We start from the raw sequence: 25774 nt of genomic DNA on the forward strand, positions 1-25774 counted from the left end.
TGTGTGTAGATGTCACAGGTTCGATTCCCAGTCAGGGCACACAGGTGGAATAACCATCAGCTTCTCCATCTCTCCCCCTCTCCCCCCTCTCTACCTCTCTCTTCCCCTCCTGCAGCCATGGCTCAGTTGGAGCAAATTGTCCTTGAGTGCTGAGGATGGCTCCATGGCCTTGCCTCAGACACTAAAATAGCTCGGTTGCTGAGCAATGGCCCAAGATAGGCAGAGCATCGCCGCATAGCGGAGCCTGCTGGGTGGGTTCCAGTCGGGGTACATGCGGAACCTATCTCCCTGCTTCCCCACTTCTCACTTAAGAAAAAAAAAAAAGACAGTGGACTGAAGGATAGTTTGCAGTAAGCATTTTCCTGTCTTTCATGTTTATGAATGTATTAAAACATTGCTATTACTATTTATTACTATTCTCATTTTATAAGTGAGAAAAGTAAAGCAAAGAGTAAACAGTCGGTCTCCAAAACATAAAAAGTAATTTGGTAAGTGAAAATACTTAATGTAAGAAAAAAAAACAAAAAAAAAAACCCGCCCTGACCGGTTGGCTCAGTGGTAGAGCGTCAGCCTGGCGTGCAGGAGTCCCAGGTTCGATTCCCGGCCAGGGCACACAGGAGAGGCGCCCATCTGCTTCTCCACCCCTCCCCCTCTCCTTCCTCTCTGTCTCTCTCTTCCCCTCCCGCAGCGAGGCTCCATTGGAGCAAAGATGGCCCGGGCGCTGGGGATGGCTCTGTGGCCTCTGCCTCAGGTGCTAGAATGGCTCTGGATGCAACAGAGCGACACCCCAGAGGGGCAGAACATTGCTCCCTGGTGGGCATACCGGGTAGATCCCTGTAGGGCGCATGCAGGTATCTGTCTGACTGCCTCCCCGTTTCCAGCTTCGGAAAAATGAAAAAAAAAAAAAAAAACCACCCTAGAATTATTACTGATAACCATTATTACTGATAACCAAATGAAAGAAAAACAAAATTTAGTACATAATCTTTCAATACAGCTTGAATAAATTTTCAAATCTAAACTTTTTATTTTTAATAGTATCATTTCCATTACTTCTCTAAAAGGATGTGTCAATTGTTCTACATTTTAACTTATTTCTATAGCTATCATACCAACTCACCATATAACTATAACTGACTCAAAAAATCCTGTTGTATGACTATAACCATTATATGCATCAATCTAAAAATCTGGCTCCTTAAATTTCCAACCACTTCACACATTTGTCTTCTTTTATAAACAAGAAAATGCTACTAGAATGAGAACACAGCCTCTGAGTTTATACAACCACATGCAAAAGAAGAAACAAACTATATCCTTATAGTTCTCTATAGTCTACAATCCCCCCCATATGATTCTTAACCAAGACAATACTACAAATTACTAGTATTTGTAAAGACCAAGTTTATTATTGGACCCCTGCTCTTTTATCCCTCCTCTAGCTATCCCCCTCTGCCAAAACTGAATTCAAATTCTTTTAATACCAGCCTTGGCCGGTTGGCTCAGCGGTAGAGCGTCGGCCTGGCGTGCGGGGGACCCGGGTTCGACTCCTGGCCAGGGCACATAGGAGAAGTGCCCATTTGCTTCTCCACCCCCCCCCTTCCTCTCTGTCTCTCTCTTCCCCTCCCGTAGCCAAGGCTCCATTGGAGCAAAGATGGCCCGGGCGCTGGGGATGGCTCCTTGGCCTCTGCCCCAGGCACTAGAGTGGCTCTGGTCGTGGCAGAGCGATGCCCCGGAGGGGCAGAGCATTGCCCCCTGGTGGGCAGAGCATCGCCCCTGGTGGGTGTGCCTGGTGGATCCCGGTCGGGCGCATGCGGGAGTCTGTCTGACTGTCTCTCCCCGTTTCCAGCTTCAGAAAAATACAAAAAAAAAAAATTCTTTTAATACCAAAAATACTAGAAACTTACTCTTTGTTCTTTATCTCCTATCAAACAAACAGACCTCAGGGTTGGTACCCATCTCTTGAATTCACTCATCCAGTTGTGTAATGTAGACTTGGGAACCAAAACCATATGAGGGCCAGGAATGTTTCTATAGTGTTTCATGTATCCAAGAAGAGAAATTGTTTGAAGAGTCTTTCCCAGGCCCTGAAAAATTTCAGAATAACCACAAAGCAGTTAAAAACAAAAACAAAACAGATTTCCATAATTATACTTCCTGACATATAAAGGGACATTTAAAAGCAAATCTATGTGTTTCTAAAAGCTAACAAATGGCAAAAACTAGGTATATGTCAAGTTTATGAATGTTGTATTGTTTAATCTTAAACAAGTCTATGCGGGAGGTACTATCTTACCATCCTGATAAGGCCCAGAAGTTTAAATGACTTTTCCAAGGTCACCCAGAAGAGCTAGAACTGAAACAACCCATTTCTTTTGGCTCCATGCTTTCTCTGAGAAATCAAGTGTTTTAGTACTACAGGTAGATGGAAATGTTTAACAACAAGAGATGAAACATTTTATGAGAGAACTATATAAACTGCCACCCTGGAAAAATAGTTATAGATGATAAATTAAACATTCAATTACCTCACCTGTTTTTTTAAAAAAGTGGAGGAAATGGCCAAATTTGTTGTAATGGTTGACTATTACAAAAGTCAACCAGAAGAATGTTTTTCAAAATATATTTTTAAAAATGTATTACACAGATAATAAAAAAATTACTCACAATTGAATTCTAGATCCCATTTCTGCAACAAAAGCAAGCTGCTTACATCAGTTTGACAAAGAACTAGTTTGCTAACAGTTCTAGATTATAATCAACAAAACTGTTATACTGACTTCACTTTTACAAACTTAATGGTATAAAATATTTTAAATTACAAAATATAACCTCCTTGAATACTACCAAACACATACCATTTCATCTGCAAGGATACCATTAATGCCATTTTCATATAAAGAAATGAGCCAATTTAATCCTCGGACTTGATAATCCCTCAGTTTACCCCACTTTACATCTAAGAACAAAAGAGAAAACACAATGCACATGTTAAATACAAGAAATATAGGTAGACAGTATTCTTCAACTGATACTCAGAGGTTTAAGAGGGCACATGGGTTCACTCTGACTTTCTTTTACTAGGTTTTAGAATGGGAAACTGGCAAGTCTCTGGAAGCAGCTGCTGTGGTCTGAGAGGACCAGGAGTAGGTGGATAGGAAAGATGACCAAGTGCAGGAAACATGACTACAGATAGAAAGCCCACCCAACCACCCATTTCCTGTGTTACTCATGCACTTGTCCTGGAGACCTGGACTCCATTTCCTTCTTTTTTTTTTTGTATTTTTCTGAAGTTGGAAACGGGGAGGGAGTCAGACAGACTCCCGCATGTGCCCGACCAGGATCCACCCGACATGCCCACCAGGGGGCAATGCTCTGCCCGTCTGGGGCATCGCTCTGTTGCAACCAGAACCATTCTAGCACCTGAGGCAGAGGCCATGGGCCATCCTCAGCGCCCGGGCCAACTTTGCTCCAATGGAGCTTCGGCTGCAGGAGGAGAAAAGAGAGACAGAGAGAAAGGAGAGGGGGAGGGGTGGAGAAGCAGATGGGTGCTTCTCCTGTGTGCCCTGGCCAGGAATCAAACCCGGGACTCCTGCACGCCAGGCCGACGCTCTACCACTGAGTCAACCGGCCAGGGCTCCATTTCCTTTTCTAAGTTCATCACAAATGTTCCTAACCAAGTGTTTTACCTTCTAGGATGAACCAAACAGAGGTTCTCTGAGGGTTTTATATTCCTCCTAACTAAGGGGAAATACGGAAATAAAAGAGATAGTTTTTCCTTTACCCTTCATAAATCACTTTAAAAAGAGTTCCTACACAGACAGTATTTCTTTCTTGGTTTACTACATATCCCCCTCCACAATTACCAAGTATATACACATCATAATCATCTGATTTTTTTTTAAATTAGTATATTCAGTATCCCATCCTCCTTTTAAAAGCACTATTTTAGGATGAAAAGCTACCCAAAGCTGAGAAAGCTAGTTACAATGTTGGAATGTGAGGAAGAAATAAGGCAGACAACTGAATTTCCTTCTCTCTTGTATCACACAACTGTCTCTGACTTCTAGCTTCATGAAAAGAAATGGAAACTGAGAAAGAACTCCATATAGCCCCACCTCCACAAAAGTAAAGGCGCACAAGTAGACTGCTGAATTTCTGGCCAGATCCTGTCTGCCTGAGGACTGACTTGCTAAGAATTCAGGTTAACAGCAACTGGAAAACAAATCCAAATAGCATATTCTATACTGACCTTAGTAATTTTTTTCACTCACAACTACTATGATCACACAAACTAGTCATCACGTGATACAGAGGAAGGTGGGAAGAAAACACTAGGCTTCAGCAAAGATAAATGGAAGCTTCTGTGCCACTGAACAGATCAAGAGCACACGGGTAAAACCAAAACCTGGCTAACCATGCTTCCTTCTAGAAAACCACTAACAAAGGTCAAAAAAAAGATTTAAAGGAAATCAGTGCAAAATAGGAAAATGAACAAGCAAAATTCTTCAAGTGCCCTTTTTAATACATTAGTTTTCTTACCTGGGACAAATATAAAGCAAAAACTATCTCCAGTTTTACCTCCTCATTCAGACAATAAATACAATGGCAATTTGTGCCCCTCTGAAATACAGCACCACTATCACTAAAATACTATCATTTCCATAAAATAAAAAAATCTGGTTTACTTCACAATCAGTAAATTTCAAAAGATTATTAAAAATTCCCTTTATAAATTATAGCCAAGATAAATCCAAAACATGAACTCAAGGATGTCATAAAGAAAATCTAGAAGATTTTCTTAAAACTCCAGTAATAAAGTGTGTACAACATACATGAAGGAGAGTCTTCAAACCGAGTACAAACATTGGTTGCTTTGGAGCTTTCTGTTAACAGTTCTTCGTCCTCCTCTTGCTCTGTTCTACGGTGTCGGTAGCTGTGGAGAATAAAAGAAAATCAAGTGGGAGGGTTTTGGGCTTCAGTTTTAACTAGCTGCTACTATTTCAACGTCAACAGCCAAGTTAGGTGACCAAGACCCACAATAGTAATTTTCAACAGGCAACTAAATTAAGATTAAGAAAGTGAACAGTAGAAATATTTAGTAAATTTAAACTGAATTGTTCTACACAGTTTCCTAAAATACAGAATTCTTAAAGTACTGTAATACCTAAGTTAACCAGAACCTGATAAACTTAAATGTGACCATTTACTGTCAAGGAAACACGCAGCCAGTAAAACTTCCTAATTTGTATTTCGAAGTTACTTTTTTAAGTATTTTTGCCAGAAAAAAAAAATAGTTTCAGAAATCACATTTTAAAAACTAATTTTCACCAAAAACTGTAGAAAATTCAGATTAGATACTTAGGAGCAATGACTCTAGTAGATTCATCAGAATTACTCAAAGCTTTTTAAACACAATCCCAGATTTGATATCCTGAGTCATATACATCCCTTTAAAAACTAATTTTCTGAAGTTATAATATCACCAGATTTCTTAATCTCTGAAGGGTTTAAGTTACTAAACTACTTACTTCTCAACTCTGAAGTATCTAATTTTATACCTTTATACTTTCAGTGTTTTCATTTAATTAGCAAAGAGCAAATTACGACACTCCTATGAACTCTAAATCTAATTTATAGCTTAATTCTACCAAGAGTAGAGAAGAAATCTATTAACTGAGTCTTTCCCCCCAATAACCCTAACAAGTAGATCAAGCTGAACAATTTTATATTTACTACAGGAAGTGTTTTTCATGACACCATACTGATTATCCTATTACAACATCCACTAGAGTTCACATTTCCAGATGAGGTTGATGCCACTTAAACAGCTGTAAACTTAAGTCTGAAACAATTTAAATACATCTGAAGTACAAAGTTCTCTCTTATGAAGGTTTTTTTTTTTTTTTTTTCATTTTTCTGAAGCTGGAAACAGGGAGGGACAGTCAGACAGACTCCCGCATGCGCCTGACCGGGATCACCCGGCACGCCCACCACGGGGCGACGCTCTGCCCACCAGGGGGCGATACTCTGCCCATCCTGGGCGTCGCCATGTTGCGACCAGAGCCACTCTAGCGCCTGGGGCAGAGGCCACAGAGCCATCCCCAGCACCCGGGCCATCTTTGCTCCAATGGAGCCTTAGCTGCGGGAGGGGAAGAGAGAGGCAGAGAGGAAAGCGCGGCGGAGGGGCGCTTCTCCTGTGTGCCCTGGCCGGGAATCGAACCCGGGTCCTCCACACGCTAGGCCGACGCTCTACCGCTGAGCCAACCGGCCAGGGCTATGAAGGTTTTTAAGTGTTAAAATATCAGCACTCTACTTACATACAACAGATAAGGAATAAGATCCATTGGACGAGTGGAAAATCCAAATAAAATGAGGTCTTATGTTTTTGCTTTTTGATGATAGCCTCCTTCAGACAGAGATGATACTTCTTATGTTTTTGTTAATGTATAGTAAATTTAAGATGGTTGATAAATCCATAATTTCCTCTTTTAGGTAAACTTGAGTATTTTCATTCCTTACCGCATTTCATTTTCACATGGCCATTCAGAGAGCTGAGAGTGCCCTAAGTCTATTCATTATTATTAAACATCTTAAGTTACCCAACTAGTACAAAAAAATCTAAATCACAATATAAATTAAACATGTAACAGTTATTTTACACATTTTGAACAACCACCTAAGGATGGCATACAACTTGCCACGCCGATTTATGTAAAGACAACTAAATACATAACAAGTTGCTATGGCATAAATCATCACAACATTCTAGAGACCAACAGAAATTTAAAAGTAATACCCTTAAAGCTGGTATGTGCTTTGGAATAGGCTAGAGCACACCACAAGATCTAAATTCAAACCTGAATTATTCTAATTACTTGTACGTTATGTTAAACAGGCCACTTAACCTGTGCATGTTTCCTCTTTAAGGAAGAGCATGCCATTGAATTCCCTACTCCTTACTGTTGTTGCAATCCACAAACTGTATAATGCTATAAAAAAGGAAGGCACTGCAGGGCTTTTTTTATTTATTTATACATGTATGACTATATCCTGCCTAACCAACAGGGGACAAATAAAGAACAGAACTAAAACAATTTTTTAAATGAAATGATTTTATGCTTCTAATTACGATTATCAAAAATAAAATTGGCTCAACTATGAGTATGAACCATTATTATTACTCACTCGCCAACTGATAGCAAGTTCTGTTTCTCATCCTTTTTTATTCGTGGGCGCCCTGGTTTCATCTTCAAAGGTGATGTTGGAGTCTTCTGAGCAGCAGGCTGAATGAAATGTGCAAACAGCTCTGTCTGCTTTAATAAATACTCAAATCTATTTGCTCGGTCAGTTTGCTGCAAAAAAAATAAGATGCACTTCAGAAATCAAAGTTTCAACATGCCCCCAGACAATGAACACAGCAATAAGGAACTACTGATACACGCAACATGGGTGAGTTTCAGAAGCATTATGCTCCATAAAAGAAACCTATCACAACAGACTATGCCACTGTATGATTCTTCTTATATGAAATTTTAATGATAGAAAGCAGATATGAAGTGGCTAAGGGAAGAGGGAAGGAACAAATATTGTGGGGACAAGGGGACTATTTTACATCATAATTGTGGTGGTGGTGGTGAAGTGACTGCATAGATATACCAAAACTTACTGAATCACAAACTTAAAATTGTTCTGTATAGATTATACTTCAATGGAGCTGTCCAAAAAATATCAAATACAAAATTAAAAGACATTTTGTCATACAAGTGAATTTGTTCAAAAGGGGAAAACTGCACCTGTCACTTATCAGTTAGGCTATGCCAATTTTACAAAGGTACCAGACATGAAAAACATCTATTAAATTCATTCATTACTCATTAACCCAATGCAGTTCTTAATACTATTTCTTCCTTTCGTATCTAACATCTGACACTTCACAATGTTCCTTATTATCACATCAAGAGAAAGAATTTGAACAAAAAATTAAGATCACTGAAATCAAGTTTCCATAAAAATTAATATAATGAAATCTAGTCTTTAGGCAACAAACCCTTTACAAACACATTAGCAGTTTGGTTATAAAAAGAGGAAACAAGAGCTCAACAAATAGAGAAACCAGTTATTCAACATCTCTGCCTATAAATGTTGAAATGTCAGTTTTACAGTAAGTTACAAAGATATTTTACCTAGCAAAGCAAACACCAGAGGTATTCAAACACATAGTGTTATAACAGCTATGTATTTTCAAAGGAAAATACAATTTAAAAAACTCACACCAATATAAAAACTGAAAGCACATGGTGAGAAAGTTTTAAGGCAAAAAATGAGTCTTTGAAGTAGCCCAATATGCACCATTAATAAGCTAATAACATGATTCTCCCTAGTAATGTACTAAAGATGACAAGCTTCAGTTGTTTTGACATCTTATAAACTGTTTTAATGTACTGAACTACGCAAGATATATATATGTGCGTGTGTGTATTTTGCACAGTTACATTTCTTAATTCATATGCAATAGGAGAAAAGCCAAGGACATGCAACTAGAAGATGCTGGGTTTGAAAAGACTATTCAATTATTTTAATTGTTTGGAATCAAGAGAAATACTCTCTGGAAATAAATCAGAACCTAGATAGTTTAAGGTAAAAGCTGTTCTACAGTATTCAAATCACTGAATATTCTTCACTTCTTCTACATTATCATCTTAAGTAGCTGTTTAACAGATACTCGTGTGTCTATCAGAAAAGGCACTGTGGTCTCTTTATGAAGTCCAAGATTAAAAAGAAACAGTAGGCAAATTATGTAAGGCTGTCAGAAGGTGATGAATGATAGAAGTAAAATAAAGGTATGGGGGGAGATGGAAGGTGAGAACGGCGCTCAGGTTTTTTCCTGATCACGAGGGTGATCAGGAAAACCCTAAGAGGGGCTATGTCTCAACACAGAAAGGGGAAGGGCTCATCCTTCTTAGACATTAGCAAACCTCTCTAATGCTCAAAAGCCTCTAATGGCTCCACATGTCCAAGGTAATATGTTTTCAAAGTGTTATTCATGACACACAGGTCAAAAATATCCAAGGATTTTTATTACCTTCTATATAATCAAGTCTGAGTATTGCCTTAAGGAATTAAGTATAAGTTTTACCAGGGAGTCTACACAATGATTTCAAAATTCCCACTATGCAGTCATTCAAGTATTGGTGGGGTTACAAACTAGTTGCAAAAAAACCAAGGAATTCAGATCGCTTAATAAACTTTCAGTAGAGCTGTGACAAAGATTAAGTGGAAAAACAGGCAATGAGATAATGAGATGGTTAAAATAAAAATGACTTGAGGTATTAAAGAAAAGTAAAGGGAGAAAAACTACATTTCACTGTTGTTCCTGAAAATCAGAAACGTTAGAATAAAATCAGGAACCTGAAAGAAATGAATTTTAAAATCAACAGACTTGGAAAAGCTTCTTTCTCAGATACAGGAGGAAATGACTTAGGACAGCAGAGGCCATATATGTCTGGAAACAGAGAGAAAATAAAGTTAAGACAGACCTGAAATTCTTTGTGGAGGAAAACAAAATAAAGGTGCTGGCAGATACGGAGAAGAAAGCTTAAATAGAGTGGACAAGTTTAGGAATGGCTAAATAAATGTGACCGTTGTTAATAAATACTGAAAGGCCAGAGAGCAAGAAACCACAAATTTATTCTGGTACAATCAGCACTATTATTTCATTTACTCAAACAGCACCTAGCATCATGGGTTGAAGAATGAAGAGTGGATGGATATCAAGAGTTATCTATGAGTAGGAACTAGCAGATGATATGGGAGCTTGCTGAGAAGAAAACTGTTAAGTGAAGATCATGATTTTGAAAAAGGAAATACAATTAGGAGTCTTGGAAGAGATGCCAGTTTGCATTAAGACCACATGAAGATGAAAAAAACTGTAAAAGACCCACTGAAAACCTTCAATACATCATCCATTTGTCATCAACTATTATGTTGCAAAAATATGAAGAGATTTGGAAGAGGCCAGATCAAAAGACAGGAGGTAAATAAACCAATGAAATAAACCATGCAGTAAAAGAACACTGAAGTAGAGTAATAGGAGAAAAGACAAAAGAAATAGTATTTATGAGATTAAACTTACAAGACATTAAAATTATGAGGTATTTTCATGGACAGAGAAACATTCATTCATTGAAATGACACTGCCTGACCTGCGGTGGTGCAGTGGATAAAGCGTCAACTTGTAAGGCTGAGGTCGCTGGTTTGAATCCCTGGGCTTGCCTGGTCAAGGCACATACACAGGAAGCAAGGTGATGCTTCCCGTTCCCTCCCCCATCCTTTCTCTTTCTCTCTCTCTTTCTCTCTCTCTCTCCCTCTCCTCTCTCTAAATCAATAAATAAAATCTTTAAAAAAAGAAATTTATAGAAAAGACACTAAATAGATGTGTGGACATAATAAATTCAGCGTTGGATATTACTAAGAGGTACTAAAGGGACTTAAATGTCCAATAAGTAAATGAGAATACAATGGTTGAAGGCATCTGGGCTATAAATAAATATGGCAGATGAAACCCAATGATAAAGTTCAAAATGTCTAAGAAGAAATGGTCAGAATGTAATGAAGGACAAAGGTACAGTCAAGTAAATAGGATATCATCAAAGAATAAAGGGTCTCTCATGGCAAGCACAGAAATTTGAGGAGTGGTCAATAATCAGTGTTCATCACAGAATTTAAATTGTGTCAGTTAAAGGAATGAATGGAAAAAGTAAAACTGGCAAATATTTTTTTCTTTAAATAAGTTTGACAGCAAACAAATGAGATAAGACAGTTACAGGTGTACACATATAAAAATGCACTAAAAATCATATACCATAAATCACTTAGATTTTTACATAAATTATATGTACTACGCACACTGTGTTCATAAAATAAACATCCTATATTTTTAGGATTTTGTGTTTAAGAGATTAAAAAATATTTAATGATCTTAAAGAGAATGTCAAAGTGATACGGAGAAATTTTCAAAACAAATATTTTTTAGTTAAAATCTACTGTAAGCCCTGGCCAGTTGGCCCGGCATATGGACATCCAGGTTCAATTCCCAGTCAAGGAACACAAGAGAAGCCACCATCTGCTTCTCTCCTCTTCCCTCTCCCCTTTCTCCTTCTCTTCCCTCTCATAGCCACCATCTCTACTGGTCCAAGCATCAGCCTCAGGTGCTCAGGATAGCTCAGTTAACTGAACATTGCCCCCAGACAGGGGCTGCCAGGTAGATCCCAGTTGGGGCACATGTGGGAGTCTGCGTAACTATCTCCTCTCCTCCTACTTAAAAAAAAATCTGTGGCCTGACCTGTGGTGGCACAGTGGATAAAGCGTCGACCTGGAAATGCTGAGGTCGCCGGTTCAAAACCCTGGGCTTGCCTGGTCAAGGCACATATGGGAGTTGATGCTTCCAGCTCCTCCCCCTTCTTTCTCTCTGTCTCTCTTTCCTCTCTCTCTCTCTGTCTCTCACCCTCTCTCCTCTCTAAAAATGAATAAATAAAAAAAAAAGAAAAATTAAAAAAAAAAAAATCTGTGTGCCAGACATTGCTCTGCGTGCTGAAGACTGGAAGATTAAGACACTGCTCTTACCATTAAGGAGCACACTGTGCTGTGGAGGGATATTATTTAACAAGTTATGAATCTGAATTTATATTTAAAGTTCTTGGCCAGTGGTGCTGTGGATAGAGCACTGCCCTGAGCAAGGAGGTTATCAGCTGGAGCCCTGGTCAGGGCGCATATAAGCAAGCAATGGCACAGATTAAATGGAATGAGTTGATGCTTCCCTCTTCCTCTCTCACCAATAAACAAACAAATAAAAGTCAAGTCAACGTACAAAACACTTTCCTAGAAGATGAAAAATGTGAGCTGGGTCTTTAAGATTCAAGTACAACATCATGTTCTCTTCTGTAAAGAAACCATACATATTGAATGCTATGGGCAAGGAGCATATTATTCTCTTTAAAAACAACTTCTCTGGTCTTGAACTCATCTCAATGATGCTATAACTTAAAATGAACGGGGTAACATAATCCATATAGTTACAAAATGTTATGTGAATTCATGTAATACTTCTGTATTTGCTTTGTATAGGCAGATAAAATACAAAAGTCATAGTATCCCCACATTACACACATCTTAATTGGCTATTTGTGCTTCAATTATAAAAATTAAACATAGAAATTTTGTACATTCAATCAAAAAATTACCATTCAATCAAAAGTTATCATTATAGACTCTATTCGTATATGTAAAACATACCATTTTTTCTTCATAGGTTGGGTCTGGTTCTTGGATTTCTTTTTGCTTTCCAGGAGACGCCTCATCAAATACTTCCTGGTAGGAGTAAAGAAATCATGGACTGTTGGTCAAGAATGGTCAACATACCATCATTAGACTGATTTCTGCTCCAAAACACATTCTAAGTAATATATTTCTGTCTGAAACTTCCTGGATACTTATACTGCTGTCACCTAACTTGACAGGAAACCTTGAAGTAACAAAATGACACAACCTATTTAACCCAAAAATGTAAACTGCATGACTACTGCCAAAAACAAAATGAAGATTATCCATAACATCTTAGAACAAAATTACATTCAGCAAATCTGTCTCTTTTCTAATCAAAAAAATTATTTATGAAATCAAATAAAATAATATAAAAAGTGAAGAAAATGGTTTTTTTTTTTAATTGTAAAATTACAGTACCTGGAAAGTAGCAGTCACCCTGATTTCCATCTTTTGGAATATTACAAAAAAATTTCTTATGTAGCCTAAATCAAATACAATCTGATTCCTACATTGGTAATAAACAGTGCTATTCTTGCAAAGGTAATCACCCCGATGTTAAAAATGCCACATCACAAAAAAACAGCATTAACTTCTACACTGCAAAACTCTAATCATCCATTTAAAAAAACAAAAGAATAGCTGGTAAATATAATTTTCATTGGTATACAAATTTGTGCTTGTAATACATAGTAAAATAAAACTGTGATTAAAAAGTTGCGGGGCAGGGGCCGATAGAGTACTAGAATAAGAAAGTCAAAGGATCTAAATTCAAGTCTAACTTCACTGCTAACCTTCAAGCACTTGTGTAACCTGATCTCATCACAAATCTGGTCTCCGCAAGGAAAAATGACAAAGCCATCTACCTAACCTACCTCACAAAATGGTACTTTAAAAGGTCAAATATACCCTAAAGGCCCTGGCTAGTTGGCTCAGTGGTAGAGCATCGGCCTGGTGTGCAGGAGTCCTGGGTTCAATTCCCGGCCAGGGTACACAGGAGAAGCGCCCATCTGCTTCTCCACCCCTCCCCCTCTCCTTCCTCTCTGTCTCTCTCTTCCCCTCCCGCAGCCAAGGCTCCACTGGAGCAAGGATGGCCCCGGCGCTGGGGATGGCTCTGTGGCCTCTGCCTCAGGTGCTAGAATGGCTCTGGTTGCAACAGAGCATCGCCCCTTGGTGGGCGTGCCAGCGTGGATCCGGTGGGCGCATGCGGGAGTCTGTCTGCCTCCACGTTTCCAACTTCGGAAAAATACAAAACACAAAAACAAAAAACAAATATACCCTAAAAATATGCTCTCTAAATGTAATTATTATTTCTTTCACAGTTAATAAAAAAAGTTTGGACTCCAAGTCTTGAGGTTGTATGAATAGGCACGTGTAGTATGGCTCTCAGTCTGGTCAATATTGGAAACGAGGATGAACAAAGACAGGCTCCATCCACTGTGCCCAAAGACCACACTAAAAGACGAGACTGCTTCCTAACTACATAGGAAGCTAGCTAAACTTCTAGGAAAGTCAGCTTTGTCAGAAAAAAATTATGAATGCAAGACTTCATTATTTTTTTATTCTGGGGGGGGGAACCTACCTTAAATTCTACTTTCAAACAAGAAAAGAGCAATAAATTTTTTTCTTTCAACTGTGAAACATATTATCGGTATTATTATGCATGTATGTTCCAACTTAGTTTTTACAAGTAAACCTCAATGACTTCTAAATTCAGTTAAAAAAAAGTTAAAGGTACATTCATTTTAAAAGATAAAAAAAACCACACTATGTGAAAAGAAAAAATCAAAATTACAACTATTCAATGAAAAGAGATTGATAAAAAATTAGATTACTGATATTTCTAAACTGAGACTTAAAAATAACTAAATCACTATTCAGTAAATGAAATTGTTAACTACCCTTTTTTGTACAATGACTGGGCACAGTGTTGGAAAAGGGTCAGTCTTGGAGCCAGACCTAGGTTCTACGACAAGTTCTACTTTCTTCACCAGGCAAACAAAAATACCACTGACTTCATACCGTACTTGTAGTTACCAGATCAATATTCCTACTTAAACCTTTCAAAAAGCAACTGAAAAACATATGCATAAAAAAAACAAAAACAGCAACTTAACAAAATACATATTTAGTTTAGGGTTTAAAATACTGGTTTCTGATACTTAAATAAGATCTCTTATAGCAAGACATTAGTTGTTCCAAAATTTAAATGAGATCCTTTTGAGAAGCTAATGAATACTATGACCATCACTTTGCAACGAGCTGCTCATTTAGACACAATTTCAGTGTCACAGATGTTCAAATCCCCTTCAACGCCATGGAGCAGATTTAACAGCCCTGGAAATCCAAAAGAACCATTTAAAACCTTAAGAGGAAAATAACAGGTAACAGCAGATAAGAATTTGAGACATACCTCAAATCATTGAAAACCCCAGTACGTGTGTCAGATGTCCTAGTCCACTAAAACCTACCTAATCACTAAAAGTTCTCTCAAAAACCAGTAAACCACAATGTTACTTCACCCTAAATGAGACCTTAGGTAACCAAATCAACTACTGCGCCAAATGTTTCCACGGTAAATGGCGCTACCGTTTCCTTACTGTGTTAATTCTGCATCAAGGTTCATTTCTAGAGTCGTAGACCTCCAGTCTGCCTATCCAAGAATGGAAAAATCCCAGAAACCTTTGGGCTTACAGCCTGAACAGATCGAAATCGAAGGCCAAGAATAAAATTTGGAAGAAGGAAGCACTTTGTTCCCGGACATCGCAAAGCCTTGGAACACACCCAAGAGACCCGCCTGGCGCTCCCTTATCTCTGCCCCCACCCCAGTACGCTCCCCATCCCATGGCCCAACCCAACCCGGGGGGCAGGCTCGGCGGAGAGCAGCACCAATTTTCAAAATAAAAGACCAAGGCCCCCAAAGAGGAACTGAGCTAAACTGAAAGCCCATCAACCGACCCCGACCTCCTCATAGATTCACCCACCCACTCCCTTCTCACAGACAGGGGTCCGGGACAGCTGGTCTCCGCCCCCCCTACGGAGCGGTGCCCGGGAGGGGCCGCCAGCCCCTTCCCCGAGCAGCTGCGCCGCGCTCAGTCCCAGTGCACACTCGGCCCTCAGCTCTCGCCATTGTTTTCTACCCAGAGCAGATGCCGCCCCCGCAAGCACCGGGATTAAGAGGAGGCCCAGTCCCAGGACACGCCGCGTCCTATACGCCCCCTACCCCGTCTCTCCCCTGCTCCTAAGGGGAGGCACCCGCACCCTTCCACCAAGTTTAGCAGAACTGAAGCCTAGATTCGGAGATGGCGGAGGAACGATAGGGGTCCAAGGAGGAAAAAAACAAACGGACGGGTAGCTCCCTCTCCGCCTCAGTAATCAAGAACATCTGTTTAATGAGAGCGAAGATCTGGCAAGATCCGCGAGAACTCGCCAGAGCCAGAAAGCCCCGGGCCGTGCGGGCAGGTCAGAGGCACAGAGCGGCTTGCACGGTGGAAGCGCCGGCTCTGGTCCGCCGGGCCCGAGGGCGAGCGGGGCGCGGGGAGGCAGCCGCTCCGCGTCCGACCGCTCACACGCACGCAGGCAGGGACCCCGCGCCGCCCTCACCTCCATCTCGGAGTCCGCGGGGCCGCAGCCGGCCGCGGAGGGAGCCGCCGGGGCCGCGACGCTCTCGGGGCCGCCTTTGTTGCTGCTGTTGCCCCCGCTGCTGGCGGCCGCGGCTGCGGGCTTGGAAGGCGCGCTCTCGGGAGGCGGGGGCGGCGGAGGCTCGGCGGCGGACGACATGCTGTTCCGTCTGCGTCACCCGCAGCTGCCGGAGGCCGAGCGCGGCGCGGAGGCCTAGGCCTGGGAGGCTGCGTCGCACCGGGCTGATGGAGAGAGGGAGGGAGAGCCGCCCCAGTGCCCCCGGCGCCGGGGCTCCGCGCTGAGCCTGAGCGGAGCGGAGCGCAGCAGCCTCCCGCTCTAGTCGTCCTCCACTTCCGCCGGGCTCGGGTTCGGCCGCCGCTTACCTCACGGCGGGAATCACGTCGACCAGAGTGGGCGGGGTCACCCGGGTCACTGAGGTCAGGAAAGGCGGGCTGATTTACAGGAGGGCGGAGAGTTGGGGGAGAGGGAAAAGAAAGCCCAAGAAAGACCGAGGCGAGGAAACAAGTTCGCCACCTCGTCTTCTTCGGTCGAGATCATCTACCTCGCCAGGAGCCAGGACACCTACCTACGCCACCGACTTCCAACCCTCGCGAGATTGATTGTTGCCTAATTGACTGGGTCCCGAGTGAGTGCGCATGCGCATTTCCCACGCTTCACCCCATTGGCCACGCCCCTTCCAAGGCCCCCAGGGCTGAGGAGTAGGCGGGGCCTTCATGGCAAGCTAGAGGATTGAGGTTAGAGCTTCGGGTCCGTCGCCTGACGCGAGCGCGGCCCTCCACGTGTTTCCTAACGGCCCGGTGTCTTCCTCCGAGGTGTCTTATCGGCCTCAGCGGGTTGGTGTCACTCGCTGAAAACTTACCTGGGCTTTACACCACCTAAAGAAACTTGAATGACTGTGCTCGCCTTAATACATCTATAGGCATGACGCCACAATGCTGACGACATTATGGTTATACCAAGTGACGTTTCAATTTTTTGTTACTATATAAAACCATGATAGGTTCTACCTCAAATATGCACGTACATGTTTATACCTAAAATTCCTTTTGTTAGATTTACTGTGCTAGAACAAACAGCATGTACTGTAGTGAATAGAGTACAAGTAGGGGCAGGGCTGTCGCCAGAAGACCCAAGCTGCCAGAGCCGCCACTATCTCGGCATTCTGGCCTTGAATGGTAACAGAAAGGAATTAAGTTAACCGAAAGCAAAGTAGGAACGCTGGGCCTTTCTTCATTGCATATTTGTTTTGTTTTGTGAAACCGTAGGAAAAGAAAATGGCTATTTTAGTGCACCAATGAATCAGTATTGAGTTTGTACCTAACTGGGAATTTCCAGCACTGGATACCAGTGATCGCATCTATGTATATTTTGCAGAACTTTCTTATATAGGTTATTTGCCATGTAAGGGGATTTCAATAAAAAAACAAAAAACACGTTATGCTCTTAATAAATAAGGCTTAAATACATTCTCCTCATAATTGGTCAGCAACAATACATGGACGGTTTATATGGTCATTTAAAGTTGCCTTTTGCTTCCTCTTTTACAACTTAAAATTTCAGTTTCTTTGTGCATTTCCTTCCTGCTTGGTTTTCGGTTAAATACTCCTAGAAACCCAAATATAATTTTCCAAAGTTAAATTTTAACTACCACTGATCCTGAAATATTTTCAAAAACAATCGTAGCCAAAGCTATGATTAAGAAATTTTGGGGTGCTTCTGTTCAATTGATTGAAATTAAGAGGATGCAAAAATAAACATTCAAAACATAGCAGGAGTGGTTATGTCATTATCAAGTAAAATAGACCTCAGAGCAAAGAAAATCACAAACAGGAACATTATATAATGATGAAAGTGTCAGTCCACCAAGAAGACATCATAATTCAAAATGTGCACCAAACAATAGAACTGCAAAATATGTGAAGCAAAAACTGACAGACTGAATAGGATATAACAAATCCACAATTATAAGTGAAAACAGCGTCTTTTCAGTAATTGATAGTACAATTAGGCAGAAATTTAACAAGGATATAGAGGACTTCACCACCACCACCACCAATTAACAGAATCCACAATTATAAGTGAAAACTACAGCATCTTTCAGTAACTGATAGAAGGACTATGCAGAAATTCAACAAGGATATCGAGGACTTCACCACCACCAATTAATAGAATCTAACTGGCATTTAGAGAACAATTCACAGAACAATAGGAGAATGTTATTTCGACAAATCCACCAAAAATATACCAAAAGACAATAAAACAAACTTCTAAAATTTTTAAAAATTGAAATCATACATTGTGTCCTTCACAATGGAATCAAACTAGAAATTAATAACAAGGAATATCTCCAAACTAAATGACATGCTTCTAAATAATCCATGGGTCAATGAGGAGGTCTCAAGACAAAAGTATATTGAATTCAATGAAAATGCAATACCTGTATATCAAAATGTATGGAACACAGCTAAGGCAGTCCTGATAGGGAAATTGTAGCACTAGTGCTTACATTAAAAAAAGGGGCAATAGTCTCCGATCTCAGTTTCCATCTCAGAAACACAGACTAAGAAGAACAATAAACCCAAAGTAATCAGAAGGAAGGAAATGATACAGATAAGAGTCGAGGTCAATAAATTTGAAAACAGAAAAACATAGAAAAAATAAAATGAAACAGGGAACTGGCTCTTTGAAAAGTTAAAATTGACAAACCTCTGGGAAAACTGTCCAAAGACACAAATCACCAATATGAAGAATGAAACAGGACCTATCCCTATTTCACAGGACCAGACCCTGAAAGTATCGAAAGGTTAAAGTATTACTACAAACAATAATTTGACAACTTAAGTGAAACAGACCATTTCCTTGAAAAATACAACTATATAGAAAATTAAATTCATAACTTAAAAACTTCTCAAAAGAAAATTCCAGGCCCAGGTCATTTTACTAGAGAATTCTACCAAATATCATATTTCTACACAGTTCTACACAATCTCCTCCGGAATATAGAAGAGAGTGCAGTTTCCATTCATTTTATGAAGCTTCTATAATCCTGATACCAAACCAAAGATACTATTAAAGCTAGCAGATCAATATTTCCAAAAAGTATAGATGCAAAATTCTTAAAGTATTAGTGAGTATTACACAATGCAGTATTTAAAAAGAATTATGCACACTGACCAAGGAGGATTTATTCCAGATATGCAGGTCTGGTTCAATATTTGAAAATCAATGCTAATGGCCATATTAACAGCATACAGAAGAAAATGCACATGATTTTATCAATAGATGCAGAAGAAACATTTGATAACTTTTAACACTCGTTCCTAATAAAACTCTCAGAAAAAAAGAACAGAGAGAAGCTTTCTTCACCTAATGAGAAAAACCCCCACAATACCTACATTATTCTCAATGAGACTGTTTTTTCCCTAAGATCTGAAACAAGCTAGGATTCTGCTCACACCACTGATACTCAACACAATGTGAGAAAGAAAAAATGGCCCTTGGGTACAGATAGCATAGAGAATCCCAAGAACTCGACAAAAAACATCCTAAATCTTATAACTGAGTTCTGTACGTTTTCAGAATACAAGATAAACATTGAAAAATCAACCATATTTCTTAAAACCAGCAATAAACACGTGGACTCAATGAAAATAGGCTTTTCAACAAATGGTCTTGGAGAAACATCCATACATTTTAACAAACAAAGCAAGAAACTTGACCCAAGTCTCACACTTTACACAAAAAGCAACTCAGAATTGATCATTTAATGTCAAACAAAACTATAAAATTTTTAGAAAAAAGGAGACAATATTCAGATGTAGGGTTAGGTGTTGAGTTAACTATTGACACCAAAAACCTGGTCAATGAATAGCATTGCAGGCATACCTTAAGAAGCTAGAAAAAGCTCAAATAAACAACTTGACCCTACAACTAAAAGAACTAGAAAAATAACAGCAAGTAAAGCCCAGAGCTAGTAGAAGGAAGGAAATAATAAAGATCAGAGCAGAAATAAATGACATAGAGGCTAAAGAAACAATACAGAGGATCAATGAAACCAGGAGCTGGTTCTTCGAAAAGGTAAACAAGATCAATGAACCTTTAACCAGACTCACCAAGAAAAAAAGAGAAGAGGACTCAAATAAATAAAATTAGAAACGAGAGTGGAGAAATAACTGACACAACAGAAATACAAAATATTGTAAGAAAATACTATGAAGCACTGGATGCCAAAAAACTAGACAACCTAGATGAAATGGACAAATTCCTTGAAACATATAATCTTCCAAAAATTAATCTGGAAGAATCAGAAAATCTAAACAGACCAATTACAACAAATGAGATTGAAACAGTTATCAGAAAACTCCCAAAAAAGAAAAGTCCTGGGCCTGATAGCTTCACAAGTGAATTCTACCAAATATTCAAAGAAAAACTAACTCCTATCCTTCTCAAGCTATTTCAAAAAATTCAAGAGGGGCCCTGGCCGATTGGCTCAGCGGTAGAGCATCGGCCTGGTGTGCGGGGGACCCGGGTTCGATTCCCAGCCAGGGCACATAGGAGAAGCGCCCATTTGCTTCTCCACACCCCCCTCCTTCCTCTCTGTCTCTCTCTTCCCCTCCCGCAGCCAAGGCTCCATTGGAGCAAAGATGGCCCGGGTGCTGGGGATGGCTCCTTGGCCTCTGCCCCAGGCACTAGAGTGGCTCTGGTCATGGCAGAGCGACGCCCTGGAGGGGCAGAGCATTGCCCCCTGGTGGGCAGAGTGTCACCCCTGGTGGGCGTACTGGGTGGATCCCGGTCGGGCACATGCGGGAGTCTGTCTGACTGTCTCTCCCCGTTTCCAGCTTCAGAAAAATACAAAAAAAAAAAAAAATTCAAGAGGAAGGAAGACTTCCAAGCTCCTTTTATGAGGCAAGCATAATTCTGATTCCAAAACCAGGCAAAGACAACACAAAAAAAGAAAATTATAGGCCAATATCCCTGATGAATTTAGATGCTAAAATCCTCCACACAATATTAGCAAACCGGATCCAGCAATATATGAAAAAAATCATACACCATGATCAAGTGCGATTTATTCTGGGGAGGCAAGGCTGGTACAATATTCACAAATCAATCAATGTGATTTATCACATAAACAAAAGGAAGGAGAGAAACCACATGATAATTTCAATAGATGCAGAAGAAGCATTTGATAAAATCCAGCACCCATTCATGATCAAAACTCTCAGCAAAGTGGGAATACAGGGAACATACCTCAACATGATAAAGGCCATCTATGACAAACCCACAGCCAACATCATACTCAATGGGCAAAAATTAAAAGCAATCCCCTTAAGATCAGGAACAAGGCAGGGGTGCCCCCTTTCACCACTCTTATTCAACATAGTTCTGGAAGTCCTAGCCACAGCAATCAGACAAGAAAAAGAAATAAAAGGCATCCGAATTGGAAAAGAAGAAGTAAAACTATCATTATTTGCAGATGATATGATATTGTATATAGAAAACCCTAAAGTCCCAGTCAAAAAACTACTAGACCTGATAAATGAATTCAGCAAGGTGGCAGGATATAAAATCAATACTCAGAAATCAGAGGCATTTTTATACACTAACAATGAACTGTCAGAAAGAGAAATTAAGGAATCAATCCCCTTTACCATTGCAACCAAAAAAATAAAGTATCTAGGGATAAATTTAACCAGGGAGATTAAAGACTTGTACTCAGAAAATTATAAAACATTGATAAAAGAAATCAGGGAAGATACAAACAAGTGGAGGCATATACCATGCTCATGGTTAGGAAGAATAAACATCATTAAAATGTCTATATTACCCAAAGCAATTTATAAATTCAATGCAATACCGATTAAAATACCAATGACTTACTTCAAAGATATTGAACACATATTCCAAAAATTTATATGGAACCAAAAGAGAACACAAATAGCCTCAGCAATCTTGAAAAGGAAGAATAAAGTGGGAGGTATCACACTTCTGGATATCAAGTTATATTATAAGGCCACTGTACTCAAAACAGCCTGGTACTGGCATAAGAACAGGCATATAGATCAATGGAACAGAACTAAGAACCCAGAAATAAACCCACACTTTTATGGACAACTAGTATTTGACAAAGGAGGTAAGAGCATACATTAGAGTAAAGAGAGCCTCTTCAACAAACGGTGTTGGAAAAATTGGACAGCTACCTGCAAAAAAATGAAACTAGACCACCAACTTACACAATTCACAAAAATAAACTCAAAAAGGATAAAAGACTTAAATGTAAGCTGTAAAACCATAAGCATCTTAGAAGAAAACATAAGCAGTAAGCTCTCTGACATCTCTCACAGCAATATATTTGCCGATTTGTCTCCACAGGCAAGTGAAATAAAAGACAGGATAAACAAATGGGACTTTATCAAACTAAAAAGCTTCTGCACAGCTAAAGACAGTAAGAACAGAATAAAAAGACAAACTACACAATGGGAGAACATATTTGACAATGCGTCTGATAAGGGGTTAATAACCAAAATTTATAAAGAACTTGTAAAACTTAATACCAGGAAGACAAACAATCCAATCCAAAAATGGACAAAAGAAATGAATAGACACTTCTCCAAAGAGGACATACAGATGGCCAGTAGGCATATGAAAAAATGCTCAACATCACTAATCATTAGAGAAATGCAAATTAAAACCACAATGAGATATCACCTCACACCAGTCAGAATGGCGCTCATCAACAAAACAACACAGAATAAGTGCTGGCGAGGATGTGGAGAAAAGGCAACCCTCCTGCACTGCTGGTGGGAATGCAGACTGGTGCAGCCACTGTGGAAAACAGTATGGAGATTCCTCAAGAAATTAAAAATTGAACTGCCTTTTGATCCAGCTATATCACTGTTAGAAATATACCCCAAGAACACCATAGCACTGTTTGAAAAGAAGAAATGCACCCCCATGTTCATGGCAGCATTGTTCACAATAGCAAAGATCTGGAAACAGCCCAAGTGTGCATCAGAGGATGAGTGGATTAAAAAGCTTTGGTATATATATACTATGGAATACTGCTCAGCCATAAGAAATGATGACATCGGATCATTTACAACAACATGGATGGACCTTGATAACATTATACTGAGGAAAATAAGTAAACCAGAAAAAACTAAGAACGACATGATTCCATACATTGGTGGGACATAAAAATGAGACTCAGAGACATGGACAACAGTGTTGGGGTTACAAGGTGGGGGGGAGGAGAGGGAGGGGGTTGAGGGAGGGGAGGGGCACAAAGAAAACCAGTTAGAAGGTGACAGAAGACAATTTTATCAATGTCACCCCATTAATATTAATAAAAAAAAAGAATTTGTCTCACAGCTAATTCAGGCAGTTAGAAGAATAGTGTAAGGATGCTAATTCTGCTTCTCAGGCCACATCCTGATTGGTGATTTGGCTCCTCTGATTTTGCCAATTGGATTTAAAAAAATAGGTCAGGAACACCCTGAAATGGAACTAACAATACATGAGCATAAATTAAAGGACTTTTAGATACTGGAGCTGATGTATCTGTTATTGCTAAGCTACATTGGCCTCCTTCCTGGCCCACTCATGCAGCAGCCACAGAATCACAAGGTATAGGGCAGGGTAAATCCCCTCAACAAAGTTCTAGTTTTCTACATTAGGAAGATTAAGAAGGTCATTCTGGATTTTTTAAGCCTTATATGCTCCCTGGATGGCCAGTTAATTGTGGGGTAGAGATGTTTTGAAAAATATGGGAGTGTTGCTTGTCAGTCCTAATGGTTTAGTCAGTACTCAGATGCTTGATCGGGGATTTTTGCCCATCAAGGGACTAGGGAAAGAACAACGAGGAATACTCTCCCCCATAGAAGTGGCACCCAATACCAGAAGGTGTGGATTAGGATATCAAAATTTAGCATAGGGGCCTTGGTAGCTCCTGCTACCTCAATAATGTATTGTGCAGACTCAATTACTTGGAAATCAGATAATGCTGTATGGGTAGACCAATGGCCCCATTCTCAGGAGAAACTTAGGGGAGCTGCTCAATTGGTATAAGAGCAGCTACAGCTTGGGCACATTGAACCATCTAATAGCCCATGGAATTCACTTCCATATTTTGATCTTGTTGCCTTCTGGATTATCAAGGGGCATAGGCGACCCTTACAGTTTATAGGTTTTGAGCCTCAAAATTATTGTTGTCCTTTTTTCAAAGGATCAACAATAATGGCTCTGGGAAACTTCCACTAAATGGCAAATCGCTCTTGCAAATCAATGGACAACTTTATACTGAAACTGTCAACTTAAAATCAGCTCAAAGATTAGAATTATATGCCATTATCATGGCTTTTCAGCATTTGCCATATTCCTCCTTTAATCTATATACAGACAGCAAATATTTACTTATGGTGTTTCCACTATACAGGCTGTTGTCTTAGGGACAAATGCTGATGATCTATTTCAGCAGTTCCTCCTTCTTCAAAGATTTGTATGTCAATATAGAGCTCCATGTTTTATAGGACATACTCGAGCTCACTCCATGCTCCCTGGAGCTTTAGCACAAGGGAATGCCCTTGTTGATCAAGCTACCCAAAAGAAAATTATTTGGAGCAACCATGACAGATAGAGCAATTCAGTGTCATACTATTCATCATGAGAACACTGCAGCCCTGTGTAAACAGTTTCAGCTTTCTTGGGAAGCAGCACAGCAGATTGGGAAATCCTGTCCAAGGGGTCCTATACTACAATCTGCCCCTTCATTTGGAGTTAACCCTCAAGGACCCCTACCAGGACAACTTTGGCAAATGGATGTTACTCATATACCTTCATTTGGCAAACAGTCCCATGTCCACGTTACAGTGGATACCTATTCTGGATTTATAGTAACCTCTGCCAGAACAGGAGAGGCTGCTAAGCATGTTATAGCTCATTGTCTGTATGCATTGTTCTATTATTGGATTTCCTAAACTGGTTAAACTGACAATGCTCCTGCATATGGAGCAAAAGCATTTACTGTATTTTGTCAAACCTTTCGAATTATGTGTATTTCTTACAATCTTTAAAGTCAAGGTATTATTAAAGTGTACCCAGCAAATATTTTAAGGTCAATTTAAAAAAATTTAAAAGGGGGGAGTCATATCCTGGAACTCCTATGGGTCTACCATATCATGTTTTTTACTTAAAAATTTTTAAATTTCTTTTGAATGCTGATGAACAGGAGATGCCAAATCTTTTTCTCCTGCAACCTTCTACCTTCTTTTATTTGATCCAGCTAATAAACACTGTTTTGTCTTTTTCCAAATAGCTCCAGATATATGGAAAAGGTTTATATAGGCGGATGGGAATCCTCAAACCACTCAGCGAGATCTTCTGAGCATGGGTTTTAAGATACCAAGAGGCAGAAAAAGCCCAATAGAGATCAGGTGAACTACCAGCTTTTAGGATACGCCCTTAAAGGCTCCAACGCCCCAAAGGGGTCTCATAGGATGCCATTTGGGTCCTGCTTCAATAGTGAAAAGGAAGGTCATTGAGCTAAAGCCTGCCAGACTTACATGCCTTTGCTGTGAGGAAAAAGGGACACTGGAAGGTAGGCTTCCCCCTCGCTCCTCTAAGGGAGGGTGCAGTCTCTTCCAGCCCTGCTCCAGCCACCTATCACCTAACTTTGCTCAGAATGCTGGGGTTTGCCACTGAAGGCTGAAGGTGCCCAGGGCCATCGGCCCCATCTACGACACTGTGGACGAGCCTAGGGTATTTCTTCCAAGAAGCAGGTAAACTGATCTCATTTGCACAAGGGCCACTTAAC

General features: G+C 40.0%; 1 protein-coding gene across 1 annotated transcript in view; it reads right to left on the reverse strand.

The window, feature by feature from the left end:
* SMARCA5 (SWI/SNF related, matrix associated, actin dependent regulator of chromatin, subfamily a, member 5) overlaps window positions 1-16557 on the reverse strand; it is a 39935-nt gene extending 23378 nt beyond the window's left edge. The window contains exons 1-6 of the mRNA XM_066232774.1: window positions 15925-16557; window positions 12295-12369; window positions 7189-7355; window positions 4836-4936; window positions 2859-2959; window positions 1908-2087 (exon numbers count right to left, since the gene is read on the reverse strand). Of these exons, the coding sequence (XP_066088871.1) occupies window positions 1908-2087; window positions 2859-2959; window positions 4836-4936; window positions 7189-7355; window positions 12295-12369; window positions 15925-16101 (801 nt within the window). The 5' untranslated portion in view covers window positions 16102-16557. The remainder of the gene's footprint in view (window positions 1-1907; window positions 2088-2858; window positions 2960-4835; window positions 4937-7188; window positions 7356-12294; window positions 12370-15924) is intronic.
* Between the last annotated feature and the right edge of the window lie 9217 nt (window positions 16558-25774).

Source organism: Saccopteryx bilineata, chromosome 1 (assembly GCF_036850765.1).
Source record: "Saccopteryx bilineata isolate mSacBil1 chromosome 1, mSacBil1_pri_phased_curated, whole genome shotgun sequence".
Classification (NCBI taxonomy): Eukaryota; Metazoa; Chordata; class Mammalia; order Chiroptera; family Emballonuridae; genus Saccopteryx; species Saccopteryx bilineata.